Raw genomic sequence first — 18,346 nt, forward strand, 5'->3', positions numbered from 1 at the left:
CCCAAGCACCCCCTACATTCCGGACTCTTTCTGCAACCGCGATGACATTACAACCTCGGGTCTTCCTTTCAATGACGGATCATGTTGGAAACGCTCAACATCCAGCCTCCGACCCAAGTCCTACGCGAAGGTTCCTTTAAGGACGGACAACATGACACGTTTCCCCGAGTGCGTGTGCACGCGCCTGCGTCCCCGGCTAGCGGCAGCGCGGCTCCCCACATCACGAGCCATATTTTTTCGCAGCGCTGCATATTTCAACAGTGACTTCAGCATGAGTCAGAGCTGAGAACCTGCCTCGGCCGCGCAGAGCCAAGGCGCTCCAGTTCTCAGATGGACCGGGGTTCATGCTCAGGAAATGCACGTTACTTTCCTAAAATGAAAACAGATTGCCTGCCACCCCCTCTCCCTCAACCCTCTTACTCATTTTTCCCACCGCACCACGGCCCTCCTCTGCACCGGGATCCAGCTTCTGGGCCCCGATGACTCGAACCCTCCCTCTAGCCTGAAGAAGAAAACTTCTTCACTTCTAGAACTCAAATTTAATTCTCAGTGTCATAGCCAGTCTTTCTACATCATCACTCTGACCAACACATTTATGATTTACTTAAGATTTTTTTTTTTTTTTTTAATGAAAGACACCCCACCGGCAAGGCAGTTATTTACTGCCATATGAGACACCCATATCTAGAAATCAAGAGTTTTCACTTTTTCACTATTTACACAGTTGCCTTATCTAGAAAGATTCAGGGCCTTCAAGGACAAAACACAGTGACTCTCCTGCGATATGAATCTGCAACCTTTTTTCTTTTTTTGCAAATTCAGTTCCTTAACTATACAGTCACCCGCTGGGCCAGATCAAACAGCAATTTTCCTTTTAATACCCACACAAGTACAGCATTGACAGCAGAAGGCTAGAAGTGTCATGAACCAAGTAACAGGTCGAGGTGTAAAATTGGGGGAAATTCCAAACTACACTCATATTACGGTTTCGTTCTCGAACGCGGCTGCGCCGATTGGTGACCGGACAGGCAAGACCCACGCGAAGGAGAGAGAGCGCGATCCCCCGCGCCGCAGCTTTGCGCATGTCACAGATGCCCAGCCTCGTCCCTGGGCGAACCCAAGGATGCAGGAGCGCGTTTCGCACCGTCTCCTCGAACTCGCAAGCAGCGAGCTCGTACAATAACGCCTCTCGACAAAGGGCAGCTCCCCCGCCCCCTCCGTGAAGTTGTTCGGAGAGAAACGTGGAAACCCGCCAGCTCCCTGTGCCGCTGCTTGTGAATGAGAACATCTTCCTGAAGTCGGGACCTGTATTAAGGGAGTCTTAAAAATAAAAAGGGTGGGTGGGGGGGAGTGGGCCCTGCACAATGTTCTGTTTCCTCTCCATGTGTCTCACCCTCATCCTAGAGCAATGTCAACACAGGAAGGCGGCCTACACGGAGGAGCACAGCGGATCAAATTCGCATCAACAGCAACAGAAAGCGAAGCTGTGGACGAGGCAAGGGCGCGCGTGCACGACGGGGAATAAATCGAGACCGAGGACATCCGTCCCCTTGTGCGATCGCGGACAGCGGCGCGCACGTGTGCCAATGCACGCTATTGATCAACCGCGATCAATAACGCTCACGAGGAGCAGGTCCTTCGAAGCCACATCTCATTGTCATGCCCACGACGAAGGCTGCTGCTGCTGCTAATCCTTGCGGGACGAACGCCTCCCAAGCACACCTCCGTTTCTTCAACTAATGCTTTTCGCAAATCCCCAGAGGCAGTCGTGTCCACAGTAACATCGCTTCCAATAGCGCCACGGCGCCGTACATATACGGCCTTTAACTGGATTTCAAAACTACACGACCGAGTATACGACCGCTGGAAAATTTTGCAACCGTTTACAGAACAGGCCAAGCCTGACGACTTCCCCTCCGCACACAACTTCCAAGGTGAACCGTGACCCTTGCACAACGCTTCTCGAACCGCATGGAAATTCCCACTTGTTCTCGAAACACTCAATAGTCCGCCGTACCTGGGGGAAGCACTCCCGCTAGCATAGTAAGACAAGGAACTGCAAGTGTCCTGAAGACGCCAACGTTCACCGCAAAAGAAGGATCCTGCCGTTGTACCCTTGAGCGAGGCACTTAACCCGCATTATTTCAGCGATCAGCTGTGTGGAAGTACAGCATGGAGAAAAAAGATTGCTGCAATGAAAGTGCTGGCTAAGCAAAGCAGCAACAACATAACATGTTGCAGTTTGCTGGATTTAAATGTTAAGCAGCTGTGAGAACCATGCAGGGAATGCAACGCTACGCACTCCCAGCACATCCCAGTAGCTAGAGGGGCCCGTCGTGTACGGGCTAAATAAGCATCGCTGTTTATCTCTAACAAGATAAAAACATCAGCGCACACGTGGGTGCAAAGGAACCCTCGACGCTTTCTCAATACCGTAAGTATTAACCTTTATTTAGCTGACTTACAGTGTTAGATAATTAACTTTGCAGTGATTCACCAATTTATAGAGCAGGGTATTCTCACTGTGCCAATGCAGGGTAAGCACCTTGCTCAAGGGTGCTACAGTAGGAGTGGGACTCAAACCAAGAACCTTCAAAAGGGAGCTGTTGATCGTGGCCCGTTTTAAACGGCCGCCGTATCAACTGGTTGACCCCTGCACCCCAACTGCAACACCACCCATTACCCTGGGCCCATTTCTGGCTTAAGACAGGGTTCCATGCCATGGCCTGTTATGATCGCATGCTTTATGATCTTATATCTCTTTTTTTTTTTGGGTCTGTACCAGAGAGAAGAGGTTGGAATGGCAGTCTTCGAGGCTCGCCCCGTTGGCCACCCAATTCGCCGCTGTAGTCATAATCTTCCGCCGACCGGGTCGTCAGTGCGAGGCATGTCGAAATCCCGGGCCGGTACCAGGACCGAGCCGAGCCTTGATGGCCACTAACGTGTTCTCCCAGTCCTTGGTCCTTCCACCACAATGCAGGAAAAACTGACAGCCAAATAATGAGACAATACTTGTGCAATAAACCCTCACAGCACCATCAGTTATCTTTTTATTGTAATAGCAACTGTAATAAAACTAAGTGATGAGACCAAAAAAAAAAAAAATGTATATCTCCAGCAGCGGATCCAAACTGGGGTGGAAGTTGTATTCACACCAAAAATCTGTGATCAAACGAATCCTTTATCTTCAGCGTCTCCAACATCAACACAAAAGCCAGAGTTTGTTTTTGTAAATCCATACTTGTTAAAGGATTTAGATGGGGGGGAGGGGGGGAGGAAAGGGAAAGGGGGGGAGAGAAAAAAAAAAAAAAAAAAAAAAAAAAAAAAAAAAAAAAAAAAAAAAAAAAAGATAGAATCCAGGTCAGGAGGTCCAAGCGCGCGCGCACCGCGGGGGATCCGTGTTTAATCCACGCGAGGGGCCGCCGCGCTGTAGCGCATCCATGGCCGCGCTGCACAAGCGCCTCCTCGGAGCGCCGTCGATTCAGAAAGCCGCACACATCCACGCGAGGTCTTCTCTCCGTGCCGCACAGACAAACACACACACACAAACACACACCAAAAAAAAAAAAAAAAAAACCCAAGAAAAACTGCAGGAAAAAAAGGGGGTCAGCAAAGCGAGTGCAATCCCATGGTGTCCAGAACTTCACACTCTCTCTCTCTCTCTCTCTCTCCCGTACACGCGATTCGGAGCTGTTCTCCTAAGCAATGTTTATTGTCAGTGTGCTGGAACAACGGCCATGCTGGCGCTCCAGCAAATATCTGAGGAATGCAAAAAAAAAAAAAAAAATTAAAAAAAAAAATAGAAAGAGACAGCCGTGCACAGACAGAGCCGTTCGCACCAGCCGAGAGACTTTCTTTTTTTAATCCGAATCGCGAGCGCTATTTATAGTGTTTCTTTCTTTCTGGGCAGCGGCGCGGTGCGGGAATGTTTCCATCCTCCTTCCACTTGAGCGGTAAACAAGCGATCGCAGCGGCGAGGCGCCCGCGGACACAGGCGCGGGCACGGACACGGACACGAGCACGGACTGCCCCTCTTCTCTTCCCTTCCCTTCTCTTCTGTTCCCTTCGCTTCGCTTCTTCGCCTCGCTTCCTTTCCTTTCCTTTCCCAGCCCTTCCGCTGCCGCGGCCTCACCGCCCAGCGTCCACGGCCCGTCACAGCCCACGGCGAACGCGGCACACAAACAGCGCCGTGCGTCCGCGCGCCCGATCGCGCCGAAAAAAAACCATTCCTTCCTTCCTTTCTCTTTTATATCATTACGAAACGTCCTCCCTCGGCGCGGCGCGTGCCGTGTGAGTGCGTGTGTGTGCGCGCGCGTCGCGAGCTCACGCTTTTCTTTGGCTAATAACAATGGCTGTGGCGATGAGGATGATGATAGTGATGATGGTGGTGATCGGGAAGGCGATGCGCGGTGACAGGTCCACAATGGTGGCGGTGGAGGTGGTAGTGGTGGCGGCGGCGCGCGTCTCGCGCTCCCATCGCTCACGGGCTGCTAGCAGTGTTCGGCGAGCTGCGAGGACGGTAGACACACACACGCGCCCGCGCGCGCGCGCACACACACACTAACAGCGGAAAGGGCTGACCGAACGACCCCCTCCCTCCCCTCAGATTCGGTGTCTTTAACCAGCCAACCCCCCCCCTCAAAGAAAAAAAAAAATCTGCATGGAAATGCGAAGAAACAAAAAAACGTCCTGTAAAAGTAAATCTGTCTTTGATTGGGGAAAAAACACCAACACACAAAATGTCCGTTTAATGTGCCGAGCGTGCTCCAGAAGCCAACAGTCTTCACTGTTACATTCGTGAGAGAGTGTGTGTGTATGACTATGTGTTACTCTCACCGTGCTTCGGTGTGTGTGTATTTCACTGTGAGTGTGTGTGTGTGACCGCCTGCGCTCTAGCTCCCTCTCGCTCTCTCTCACACATACACACACTCAGGCAGCCCACCGCATACAGCGCTGTAATGGCGGCGAGGCAGGCGAGAGACGGAGACTCGCTTTCCCATTGGGCCACGGGCGGCCACGTGATCCCGTGATAGTTTACGGCAGCGTTTCAGAATCCCGGACACGAGCCTCGCCGCGACGCTGGAGGCGCCAGTCGCGCACATCGGAAGTGAACGCGCATAATTTATACAATGTATTGATCCAGGAGCATAAATAGTCTTTTTTAATCGTTTGAAATGTTAATATTCACTGTTATTTTACAGACAGTCAATCGTACATATTTTCTGCTAGGAATACTCTTATTTTAAGATGCACTCTGCGCTATTATACACACACACACACACATTTTCAGATATAATATAATTAATACACATTGTGTTTTTACTGTAAGATGCAAAGTGTATAATTAATTAGTATACGTGTATATTTATTGTTTTTCAAATGGAAAAGTAAGCAAGAGTAAAACTGTATGCATTATTCTCGAAGGTGTAACGTGCAGACTTTGAGATATCTGTTAAGAAACAGGAAATGACACAGAAAAAAAAATCTCAAAAATTGACACCCACACAAGGTTGGTGAAAACCAGCAAAAACCTTTCATAGGGGTAATATAACCTTTACATCCTTTCTTATTTTTCTTCATAAAGTACTGTAGGATGCCTTACTGTACACCTTAATGTGCCAATACATAACATGGTCATTCGGAGTCCATGTGCAGGACACACGCTCTGCCATCCGCATCCCTCCTAGCACACGTTTGCCAGACACCTGACATCCCAGAGTAAGCAGATATTCACGAGCGGGTTGCCAGGGCAGTCGAAAGATCAGTCTACAAAATTAGGCCAGCAGGTATCAGACGGATTGGTGATGTAATTTGGCCGGATTAGGTCCCACGGCAGGTTTTGCTGTTGTACCGCTGGAAAAAAGCACTCAACCTGTATTTTCCATTAAAAATATTCAGTTACAGCATCTTAATGTCTAAAACTGTAAGCTTAGCAGACACTTGGAAAGTATCATTTAAAGCATATCTCTCTTAAAAAATATTCAATAGGCAGTTGGATAGAAAACAATGGCTAAGCAAGAAATAATGGGGAGAAGCAGGCAGGTTATAAAAAAATATTTCTTTTATGATATAAAGACTGCAAATGTTACATTTAGAGTCTGGGGAATGTTCTCGACCAAGTGCATAAATGATGGGAAAATGCTGAAGATCTGCACAGGGGAGAACAATGCCAAGCTTCTAAGAACAATATATTCTTCTTTTATTTGTATACTGTATATTTTTAGAACCTTTTACTTCTGTTTGCACATTTTTTTTATAGTCTAAAAAATAAAACACACACACAGTCTGAAACCACTTGTGCCAAGGAGGGTCGCGGTGAACCGGAGGCTAACCCGGCAACGCAGGGCGCAAGGCTGGAGGGGGAGGGGGACACACCTAGGGCAGGACGTCAGTCCGTCGCAAGGCACCCCAAGCGGGACTCGAACCCCAGACCCACTGGAGAGCAGGACCGGGTGAAGCCCACTGTGCCACCACAGTCCCAAAAATAAACACGAATAAGAATATATATTTTTTGAAATCTTAGCACTTTCTTTTGACACAATGTGCAGGTCTTGTTTTAAAATAAAATAATACACAGACCCCATAATATCAAACAGACACAAGAAACTGAAGAATATTATGGATGTACATATTAAAGAAATGTAACGTGAAATTGTTCCAGTATTGCTTGCGGATTGGAACGGATTGACAGCATTTGAGAAATTGTATAGTTTTATGAGTGAAAATTTATTTTTAAAAATCATGCTTGTTTAAAGATGTGCTATTTTAATTATCCTGCTCTTACTAATTAAGTAGTTCATTGAAAATAACAGCAACGGATTGAATATTTGAGGATATAGGCTTTGCGGGTGTGTTCATGCTAATAATGTCTCAAATATGTATTATGCATGTTTGCCACATTGATCAATGCTCTCTATCTAGAAGCGCCAGTGCATTAGCGCTCTTGTTTCCATCATCCTGGTGCTGTCAAAACAAATAGTGCCCAGCCAGTGTACTGGATGTTTTTGCGACCAGATGAGTCACTTTGCATTTTCTTGTGACTTGTGGTGTTGTGACAAACTGAAGAGCACAGCGCCTGAGCCCCTCACTCGCCAGCGCCGTTAAGTTCTGGCACCTCTCCCGCTCTTGAAGCCGAACAAGAAAAAAAAAAGAGCGAAAAAATCTGAAGATATGAAGCTTAGCTTAGAGCTTATTGATCCCCGTCCTTCCCAGGGAACAGAGCAGAATTCATTTGCAGAGTTTTTTTCCTCATTGTTCAATAACTCCTCCAGGCCCCTAAAACACTCTTGAAAGTTGCATTACAGCTTTGTTGAGGGAGGCCTCCCAGCTCCTGGAGAGATGTGTTATCCACTTTATTTAGATAATGAACAGACAGCGTGTTCATCTTGCTTTGTGCAGGAGCGTTCAGGCAGATGAGATGACTGTTTTACAATTAGAAATTCGACTACAAGTCGATCCTCTTGGACGGAGACCGCAAGGACTAAAATTCGCCCTTCCATTCTAGAAGCAGTGAGTGAGGATGCTGCTGTTGAACAGATTTTTACAACTCCCCACTCCAGTCAATAAACACAACAACAGACCTGTAAAATTATCGCCAAATTGTTTCCTCCAGCTGACAAATTTGTGTATTAAGCGTATTTAAAAATGCTGAAAATGTAAATTGCGTCTGCCTAGATGTACAGAATTGCATAAAAGTCCGATTTTGAAAGCCGCCGCTATAAAAAATGCATAAAATGTTGCAATAAAAATAAACATTTTAAATATAAATGGGAATATTATAAATAGGTTTTCAGTAGGCACAGTAGTGTTTAGAACTGTCTCATTCTGCTTCAAATGTAAATGCAGATGCAAATTTCTGCTCCTGCTCTAGTATCCTTACTCAAGGTACTTACCCTGGATTGCTCCAGTAAAAATTTCCCTACTGTTTAAAGGGATAAATCATTGTGAGTATCTCATTATACAGACCTAACACTGTAAGATGCCTTGGGCAAATGTGTTATGTAAATGAATAATAAGAATTATTACGAATGTAAATATTATGATATATATATTTTTTCCAGACCACTGTCTTGCGGTCCCAAGCCTTGACCTCCATACCTAGGAAGGACTGACCCAGGAAAGTCGTCGAGTGATTCTCTAGGCTGCGTCTGACTGCTCGCCAGAGTTCTGCAGTGGCAGAACATGATTGGCATTGTCTCGCTGCGGAATGAAGGAGGGTTTGAGGAGGCCGAGCTATGTACGCTGGGGGCTGTATATACATATCTACCACAGCCCAGTCAGGCAGCTGCAGGCTGACAGCAGTGGGAGATGGCAGCTGGTGCTTGTGCTGTCACATGTATCGTGTCATCTGGAGTAGCTGACATGTGTAAAGAAACCCCATAAAGAATTTGTGGAGTATATATTTTTTAAGATATTTTCAAGTGTACTATGGAAATAAGCAAGAATCTCGTTCTGCAAACACTACAATATGTATTCTACCTCATTGCACCCTTTCCCACGCCTGATGTTTGCGAACGCTACGAAGCAGTCCACTTACAGTACTGTGCAAAAGTTTTAGGCACTCGGTTGTGGAAAAAAGCTGTAAAGTGAGAATGCTTCCAAAAAAAAATGCTCTTAATTAATAAACTTCCTACAAAGCTCAGTAACCGTCCATCGTCAACAGCCGCTTGTCCCGAGCGGGGTCGCGGCAGGTCTGAGGTCCGAGTCCTGCTTGGGGTGCCTTGCGATGGACTGGCGTCCCGTCCTGGGTGTGTCCCCTCCCCCTCTGGCCTTGGGCCCTGCGTCGTTGGGTTAGGCTCCGGTTCGCCACAACTCCGCTCAAGGCAAGCGGTCTCGGACAGTGCGCATGTGAGTGTGTGTACTTTGTTTCTTTAACAACATACAAAACTCTCACTGTAATACTGGAACTTCTTGCGAAAGAAGTGCTCGGAAATCCAAAATACGCTCTTTCCCATTGACACTAATGCAGAAGACAATAAGTAACCATCTAAAACAAATATTGCTGTGAAACATCTAAGCGCCTAAGACTTCCGCACGGTACTGTATGCACTGCCTGTAGCGTACAGAAGGGTCAGGGGTAAAAGGGAAAGAGGAACTAAGAAAAGCAGGATAAACTGAAAATAACCAAATCAGCACGAAACCTGCCACTACCAAGGCATTAGAACTATGAAACATGCAAATAGGCTATGACTATGCAGCTTTTTAAACTTGATGCGCTGTTACCATTTTTTCATCCTTGCCCTAGGGGTCACTGTCTTTTTCACCGAACAAAGTTATTTGCATGACTTGCTAATATTCACGTAATTTGTATGCTAAATTTACATGTGCATTATGGGGTGGCTATTGTGGTAAAACAACAATAAAAATCTAAGTACTTTTCTAGGCGTACGGTGCGGGTTGTCCAGAGTAAATTGCATCATTAGTACTATATACTGCATGTTTGGATCCAGGAAAACGGTGCTCAGCCAAGCCAACCAAAACCCAGAAAATCCTCTGCACTCAGACATACTTTGTCCCCTCCTGGTGTGGTGGAAAAACAGCAAGAAATCACATAAAATACCTAAAGAACATTATCTAGAGAATGAGTGCTCTCTGAGAGGGATATATGGTCTGCATTATAATGAACAGAGGCTGAGTCTAGCTCATCCATCATGCCGCCTTGGAAAATTACAGTAGACCAGGCAGCGAAGAAGCCCTTCAAAGCCACCGTCTTCGGCACTGTGACGTCCGCCGGTCTCCAGCCTGCTGTCACATGGATATTCCCCCTGGTGTGTCATATGCAAAAACTGGAAAGTTCCTCGCATCAAGCTAAATTAATACGTGCCATATTGTGTATCTCAACACAGAAACGTACGGTGCCGAGAATTAATGCGGTTTGCATTGCCTAATGCGCCTTTTCTGCTCATACTGTATATATTTGTCATGTTTTTGTCCAGCCTGTCTCCCTCAGCTTAGACTCGATGACTATTATGATTCATCCTGATCCGATTGGCTTTGTCGTGACAATCATTTACTCCGTCATTCATTTCTGTCTGAAAAAGACCATTAATGTGGATGTACTCAAAATCTTTTTCTTTCCATTGATTTTGTTTTGCAGTCCTCACTTTTGACATTTGAATTTAAACATACAAGATACTGCACGATCTGTAAATAATAATGCATTTCTGTTTTTTTGCACATTATAGTCTGGTTCTCTGTTTATGATTATAATTTTCGATATCTCAGCCACTTGTTTGCCAGACACTTAATCACCAGTACATCACACATATAACAAGGTATGCTGTGTGCCGTGCATTCCTTACCAACTCTGTTAAGGCACTGAATATGCATTTGATCGCCTCAAATAGGATTATAGCTTTGGGTAAATTTAAATCTGGCCCTGTGTTTTCCTCGTGGATTAAGCTCTGGTATTCAACTGTCATTCTCGGTCTATACCAACATATACTTTTCTGAATACTCTCCCACATGATAGAGGTTCTAGACTGTGCAGTAATTACAGCCAAAAGTTTTTTTTTTTTTTTTGTCCACCCACAGAATGGGACAGATTTCTAAATTTTCATTTTTTTATTTGGTTTCCTCAATCACTGCAGAATGGTGCAATAGCCTCTTTAGCACTAATGCACATTGACTTGATTTCTCCTCTGGTGCGTCCATTATGATTCCGAGGCACGGTGTCATTTCCACACCGGACTGGATTGCCGTGTGTCTCGACATGCAGCACCGTGCAGTGCTGACGCTCTTTCTGCTTCATTTTTGTCTTTTCAGAGAGTTCAACATGACGTTTGTTTTCCTGGAACTGCTTGGGCAGATGCCCATTCTGTGACCAACTATTCCTATTACTTACCGTTATCCTCCCTCTCGGTGACTGTAGCTACATTTCCCATGCCCTTGAGGTTATGGGGGCTAAACTGCACACCACCTGTTGTCCGTCGCACTTCCTTAATACTTTCACAAGCTATTTACAACTGAATTTTTTCTATCCTGCAGTTCTCGCTCTATTGGAAACTCATCACCATTTCTCCAAGAACTCAGTTGTAGCCAGGAATATCAGGCTTGCAACAGCTACCAAAATGGTTAAAGCCACTACAGCTGGTCCGATGAAGTTACAAATTGATGGTCATGCCATTTGATACCGCACATGCACCAAGCGCGCGCTCAAAATTTATTTGTTTGGGGCACAGACCTAACGGATCCTCCATAGGCCGTTTCAGCACTGCTGTCCCACTGTCAACTGCTCAGCCCCTCAAAGGGTTAGGAACCTGTGGATACTTGAGGAATTTCTTGACTAAACACATACCTGATAGAGTAACAGATAGTCTCGATTTTTCCCCACCCTTTTCTATTACCTTCCACTGCATTGATTCAAGTTTTTATTGAACCACTCTATCAAGAAGTCTATCTGAGGGTGATAGATGGATGTCTGGTAATTTTATCTATTCGAGCTTGGCAAGGTGCTTTATTATGTCTGGAATGAGAGAAGTTTGTTGACCCATCAAGATCTCCTGTGAAAAACTCCCTTAAGAGTTTGGTCCCTGTTGGACTGAACAAGCCACTTCTAGATTATGCTTTATTCCTGCTCAGGTGTCAAAAGGGTTGAACCTCCAAGTGGGACAATGAGTAATTAATTCATTCTGCTCTCTCAAGCACGCCATGTGGAGTCTCGCTAAATCTTCAAGTTCATCAAAAGGACTTTTCAATTAGAAGCCGAGGATCGGGGAAGCAATTTAACACAATATTTTGTTAGACGGCTGGAGAAAAACTCTCTCTCTCTCTCTAGCACATTTCTTTAGATAATATGATGTCATTTGATGTTTTTGCCAAGCTGCATGGATGTTGGCAAGCAAGCTTTCTCAGACAAGTCAACAGCTGTATTAGCTGTGGTGGCGTCACCTGTTGTTCTGTCTCTGATGCTGCCTTAATTGCCACTTTCAAAGAAAGCAAGACATATTCGTGGCCAGTCCGTCGAAGGACAGTCCATTATCCCCATTGTAAATGCTAGGACTTCCAGAAAGATCTATGTACTCTGTGAGTTCTACGTCGTGTCTCTTTGTACTTGTAACCCTTGTGTACGGGAGGCAGGTGTCGGCTGATCATCCTCACCGCGGAGAGGGAAACCGTCGCTCTCTTCCTGGACTGCGCAGCAAGGCATATTTTTTCCATTAACTTCCATGATCTCAGACAGTCCTCATGTGATCCTGCCAGGATGACGGCGAGTTACCCTGTTGTCACTCTGAAGTAGCTGAGGTAAGTCGACAGGGAGGTATGAAGGAGGTGATCTTGTGTACATATGTTCAGCAGTTGTCATATCCCAAATCTCAGTTGAGATATTTCCAGTAAGACCCATGAGCTCCTCAGTGATATGATTTAGAACTTTGCACATTGACCTAGGTTTCTTTCGCACCCTTAAATCCTGCCTCGGGAAACGATCCCACACGGGAGAGTAATATAACGTTAATATCCAGTGCCAGTCATAAGTTTGAGCACTCTTGAGCAAACTGGGCAATACTTGCATGAGACAAATTGGACCCAAGAGCGAAAGGAGCGCAACCCACAACTGCCCTACATCTCCTGGGAGTGCTGCAGAAGAGCTGGGAAGACACAACACCTCATTTTCTGATGAAACATATTAACTGAATGTCTTTTGAGCAAAAACAGGCTTCCATAAAGTGGACTCTCACTTTTGACTGGAACTGTACTTTCTCTATTTTTACATTCATATTTACTGTACCTAAATGTGCTAATATTTTATACTCACCCAGAAAACATGATGATCATTAATGCATCACATATTGTGAAAAAAATGTAAACATACTCTCACGTGGTTTATTAACGTAGTCTCTTCAAATATAACCCATGACACCGAGGTCCTTCGGTAATGCGGGACCAGCTTGCTCAAAGGCACCCATCTGGGCCGGGGGCCCTTAATTCTGAGTGTTTCTGTCTTCATCTGACATCAGTCATCCCGTCAAGCACCATCTGACATGAGTCTTTTTCATAGCAAAGGCAGTGACAGGATGCTTCTCTGGCAGAGGAGTATCACAGGAGCATCACAGGAGCAAGGCCAGACGAGCGCCACATTATTCGTGTGCCGCACACACAAATTAGGGATCAAGAGTACGATTACAACGATTAGTGCTTAGCTGACATCCAGTGAATAAACTCGGAGCCAGATGGCAAGAGAGGGGTGTCGATGGCAAGGAAAACCTCCCCTCGGAACAGCTATAATGGGAGAAACTATTCAAATGAGAGTACAGAGCACCCTGGGCCGAGGTATGTTGACACAAGAGCGGATCAGAACCATTAAAACGATTCCACGTGCCGGGTATCTATGTAACGCTATTTATGAATTTATGTATGTATTTATTTGGCATTTCCGTTGGGGTTGGGAGCTCTAAATTGCCCTTCGTGTTTGTACATGTGAGTACTTGAGGGCGAGTGACTGCCCTGCAATAGACTGGTGTGCCGTCCAGGTTGTACCCTATCTCCCTCCCCACGCTACGTTCTGAACCACCGTGACCCTGTGTAGGACAAGTGGTTAATGAAAATGTAAAAAAATTATACACATACAGTATATTTTAAATTTCGTTGGGAAGCACTTACTCAGCGTTTGCTCTGAGCACAATGTAGCAAATGTAAATGTGGCAAAATTAAATTAACACGTGATTCTACAAAAGAAGACAAGTGAGCTGCGTAAAGAAAGAGGATAAAGTTAGGAAAAAACATCAGGAAACAATTTTTCTAATCTTTAACCCCGAGGAAATAAGAACCCTTTAAACGTGCGTTATCTTCATCAATAGGGCGAGATTAAACTACATTTCCATGTGTAAATCTGTCGGCGGACAGGGCCGCGCGCGACGCCTCGGACAGCGAGCAGACACGGTTATCGTGCCGGTCCCGCAGAAGCGCAGCCAGGAGCTAACCCCAATAAATCGAGCTAAACACTTCAATTAGGCCTATGAGATGACCCCCCCCCCACACACACACACCCACGCACACACCATTGATTTCCGTGTCATGGACTAATGGTGTAAAGTGAATACGGTATTTGTTGGAAAACGCAGCAGGAATAAGTACTCGGTCTCTGCCGAGTTCACCGTACGTTCGAGAAGGTTTGCGGTCCTTTATTTCAGGCGGCGCTCAACATCGCTCCTGTTGGGCTTCTCTGAGATAGGAAAAAGGTATGCATATGCAGAGGATGGGGGTTTAGGAAGCAGTTAGGGGGTGTAGCTGATGTACTCCCTACGGTTTCCATGCAGGTTGGACCGGACTGCCAGACTCAAGGAAAGTCACACCTCGACTCCAAGGGGAAGGCGTATCTATGGCCCATCTGCGCTCGCACCATTGCATTTCAGCTATCCTCGTACTTGAAGAGCGTTGGGGGGGGGCGGTTTGTGCCGGAGAGAAACCCTTATCCGGCCACTCCTGTACCAGGAGGAAGGGAAGCAGCGCGGGCTGTTTTTCTGCTTATTTTCCTCGTTTCATTCAAAAGCGTTACCGAGAAGGCCGAGCTGCGATTAAGGACACGGACTCGTACCTTGAAGGATGCCGTCCTAGATCAGCGCTCCGCTGTAGCACCCTTGAGCACGGTGCTTAACCCAAATTGCTCCAGTTAAAAGAGGCTGTCGACTAGACGAGTTTTTTTTTCTTTATTTGTTAAAAACAGGGATATAACAATAACAATAATAATGCTAATAGTAACAATAATGGTGATTTTCATAATGATCGTTTTCAAAACGCTCAGTCTAAGTGATGACTCTGCGTGTCGCCTTTTATCGTGCAGCTCGGGGGCCACCTGCTAAGCAACGCAAAGACATGCGGAACAAAGCCTGTCTGTGACTCCTCTTCTGTCTCCCATGTGTCGGTACGTAAGACCGCGCGGAGGGGGATGGGCTGGGGAGTTGGGGGGGGGTGGACCTGCTTTCCCACTTGTGGCCTTCAGTGCACAGCACAAATCAAAGAAGGACGTGGCCATCGGAGTGACAGATGAACAATGTCCCCATTTTCCCGGACCCTCCGAACGCCCCCATCCATCATCGGCCGAGAGATTAATTCAATTCATCAGCTCTTTGTCTCCTCGGGGCCCCCCTAATGCAGCCTGATATCGCTCAGGGGAGCCTCCTAATAAATGTTTGTGGATCTGATCTGGGTCTGCCTCTTCACAACCAAATTAAAACATTACTCTAAAGCAGCAGTCAAGCTCCACTTCTCCCAACCTGCCAATTGCAGCAGAATTCCAATTATTCTAATGAGGGGAGGGGGCAAGAGACGTTCCCCTGCCCGGGAGGGGGCTGACGGAGGAGGCAGAAACAGAGGCAGATGCTGGCGGAAGGGGACTGGTTGACACGAGACACGGGTGTTCCCCAAAGAAAGGAGCGCAGGACCCTCGATGCTGCGGGGAATGGCGTTTCCTCACGAGTCCAGGAGATTGTCTCCAGGCTGTGCGTTCACGAGCCGCCCCCGGTGCTTCCAGGAGCTGATGACACATTCTACCAGAACTAGAAAGCAGCCCCCTCACTGCTCAGATTGATCATATTCTCTGGCCCTCGTGGCTTGAATTATTCCGGAGTAATTTAGGTGGGAAACCTCGGGGGTTAAAATAAGCGCCCATCGTTTGAGCCACGAGGACGGGAGATCGACTGCCTACACCCCAGCAAAAGTGCTGCGCTCCTCCACCTTTGAGCCGCTTGGTGGTTTCGCTCACAAAAAGTCCACAATGAAAAGTCTGCAGGTTGTCGGTTTTGGCTCCCTCTATCCCTCAGACCTGCTGAATCCCTTCGAGCATTCGAGACGGGTCTCGGAACACATCTCCGTGGACCCATTTCCCTTCCGATCTCTAAAAAGCTCCATAAATATGTAGCTTCCTGGCTAACGTGCACCAGCAAAACAGATCTTTGTCTGTTATTTTTATCACACGCAATAACTGCTCTCTGATAATCGCCACTGTGTATCTGAAGCTCTTCATCTGCTCCGAAATGCACTTTTGTTTACTCTGGGTTGTATGTCACGCTGGAGAAAAGCATCTACTAAGCGAATCAGTACAAAGGTAAACGTAACTTGTTCGCACGACCCTTCTTCCACTTATAGTACGGTAATCTGCCCGCACCCCACCTGGATTGGAGAACCGAGCCCAGCCCAGAGCCGTGCGTTATGCCGCACACCTGCGAACTGCGGCGACGCAACCGAGGGACATTCGGATGGGAACCCCCACGGCCCGCAGCGAGCGGACCGCTCCCTAGCGATGACACACAATGCGTCCCATTCAGAAGCTCCGCGGCACTCCTCTCCGACAGCCGTGGAAGCATCTCCTTGCAAAGCGGCGCTAGGGGCAGACGGCGCAACCTCCCCTTTGTTTCCCACACCAGGCCATCATTAGAAATGAAGATGACATTTCGCCATAACACCAACGGACAGAAAGTCCCTAACCCCCGCTCGCCTCGTCCCCGAGGACGGTCTTCATTTCGTAATGGATTATGAACGTGCGGGTGTGCGTGAGAGGAAGGGAGGGGGCGGACAGCTAACCCTATAGTATCTGTCACGCGTATTTGTTTCAGCGGGGGGGCCACCTCTCGGATACCCGCAAAGGACGGCGCTACGAACGCTGGCTTATGGGTTTTATTGCGCTTTAAGTCCCCTCTGTAAACAGTGAGGTGCAACAAGAGAAATAAACGCGTTTGCAGCAGCGTGAATTATTTAAAGTGTTCCTCCTCGAGAATATCTCCGTTGCGCCGCTGCAGCCGGCGTTCGGAGCCCATCGTCAACAGTTTTCGTAACCCAAACACGAACAATTTGAGCGGCGGCGATGTTAAACAATGACGAAATGCTTTATGTTTTGAAATCGCACGGACCGCCGGACCCCCTTCCGTGGCTCAGGGTTCATTTCCGGCGCCGTTGGCCGGGGCGGCCTACTACTTGGGATTGCACGAAAAAGGGCCAAAACTGCCACCAGCAGTGGCACGGCAGGCAATTTATACCCATCTAAACAGATCTGTATCACGCGCAGCCGTTCCTGACACAAACACAAACACGCTGGGCTGCTGCCGAACTACTGCACATCTGCGCATTAGGACACCTAGTGGACGCTGGGACCAAAAGCCGCTGGAAAAGGATAAACGACGTTTGAAATTCTCCCGAAAACCGTTGGCATTCTTCTGCTAGCCACTTCTTTATGCCCATATTTTTATAGTATATATACCGTATACAGGTAGATATATAACACTTTGAATTTTTACTTTAATTTTCAAGCAAGGACTCTCTTGAATTTCATAAAACATGGGTTATTTGCCAAAATAACCACATTCTAAAACTGTATTACAGTAACATCAAGAACGTCGAGGTGAGCTTCTTAAACAACAGATGTGTGTGTGTGGAGCTACTGCTCTTTTAGTTCCCTCTCCCTCACCGCAGACGGCGCCTCCGCGCACACTTCAGAGTCCGCAGAGCCGCAGCTGGGCGGCATTGCCGTCCTGCAACGCTGGATCCAACCCAAGGCGCTCCGTCTACCCACCCGACAGCTTGTCCACTGTGATTAGGGGCTGAAATCTGAGTCAACAGGTTGCAGTTGCACATCCCAGTAACAGCTATATCGATGGCCTTTCTTAAACATCTTGCGTTTTACTGGAGCAATTTAGGGTAAGTACCTTGCTCAAGGGTACTGTAGCTGGGAGTGGGAATCGAACCCGGAACCTTTGGGTCCAAGAGCAGCGGCTCTAACAGCTACATTACCAAGCACCGATTCTGCCACTAAACTGCTGGTGTTGTGTGTGCATAGATGGGTGGATGGTGGATGATCGTAACAGGTTTAGTGCAGTGTATCTTGCACCGTAAATCACCCTGGTCAAAGGTGTCTGTTAAATACTGGGTAATAAGAACAGCGTAGCACTTTAGGGAAAAGCATCTGCTAAAGAAAGAAAGGTAGATGTAGCTTGTACTATGTTTTTTGGGGATTTCTTGCATACACTCCATCTGAAAATTATTACCACAATTTATCCAGAGTTAAAATGCATTTGAACTCTCATAGATCTAGGACTGAGAGTGAAATTAACAGCACCGAACACCAGCATTTTGCTTTGGAAAATCCTGGCATGTACGGGGGGGGTGGCGCAGCAGGTGTGGCCGGGTCCTGCTCTCCGGTGGGTCTGGGGTTCGAGTCCCGCTTGGGGTGCCTTGAGGTGGACTGGCGTCCCGTCCTGGGTGCGTCCCCTCCCCCTCCAGCCTTCCGCCCTGTATTCCCGGGTTAGGCGCCGGTTTCCTGCGACCCTGCTTGGGACAAGTGGTTTCAGTCACTGTGTGCAAATGCTGGAGTGTCTCAGCATCATCTTCAGACTGCCGTGGCTCTGGAACACAAGAG

At 47.1% G+C, this 18,346-nt stretch overlaps 1 protein-coding gene across 4 annotated transcripts in view; it reads right to left on the reverse strand.

Moving 5' to 3' along the window:
- The window catches only part of LOC108927187 (mediator of RNA polymerase II transcription subunit 13-like), a 72,215-nt gene extending 68,940 nt beyond the window's left edge, over positions 1-3,275 (reverse strand). For all 4 annotated transcript variants that reach the window (XM_029252606.1, XM_029252605.1, XM_029252604.1 and 1 more), the window contains exon 1: positions 2,783-3,275. In XM_029252606.1, coding sequence (XP_029108439.1) covers positions 2,783-2,854 — 72 coding nt within the window. In that variant the 5' untranslated portion in view covers positions 2,855-3,275. The remainder of the gene's footprint in view (positions 1-2,782) is intronic.
- Positions 3,276-18,346: the final 15,071 nt, after the last annotated feature.

The sequence above is a fragment of the Scleropages formosus genome, chromosome 6 (genome assembly GCF_900964775.1).
Source record: "Scleropages formosus chromosome 6, fSclFor1.1, whole genome shotgun sequence".
NCBI classification, from domain to species: domain Eukaryota; kingdom Metazoa; phylum Chordata; class Actinopteri; order Osteoglossiformes; family Osteoglossidae; genus Scleropages; species Scleropages formosus.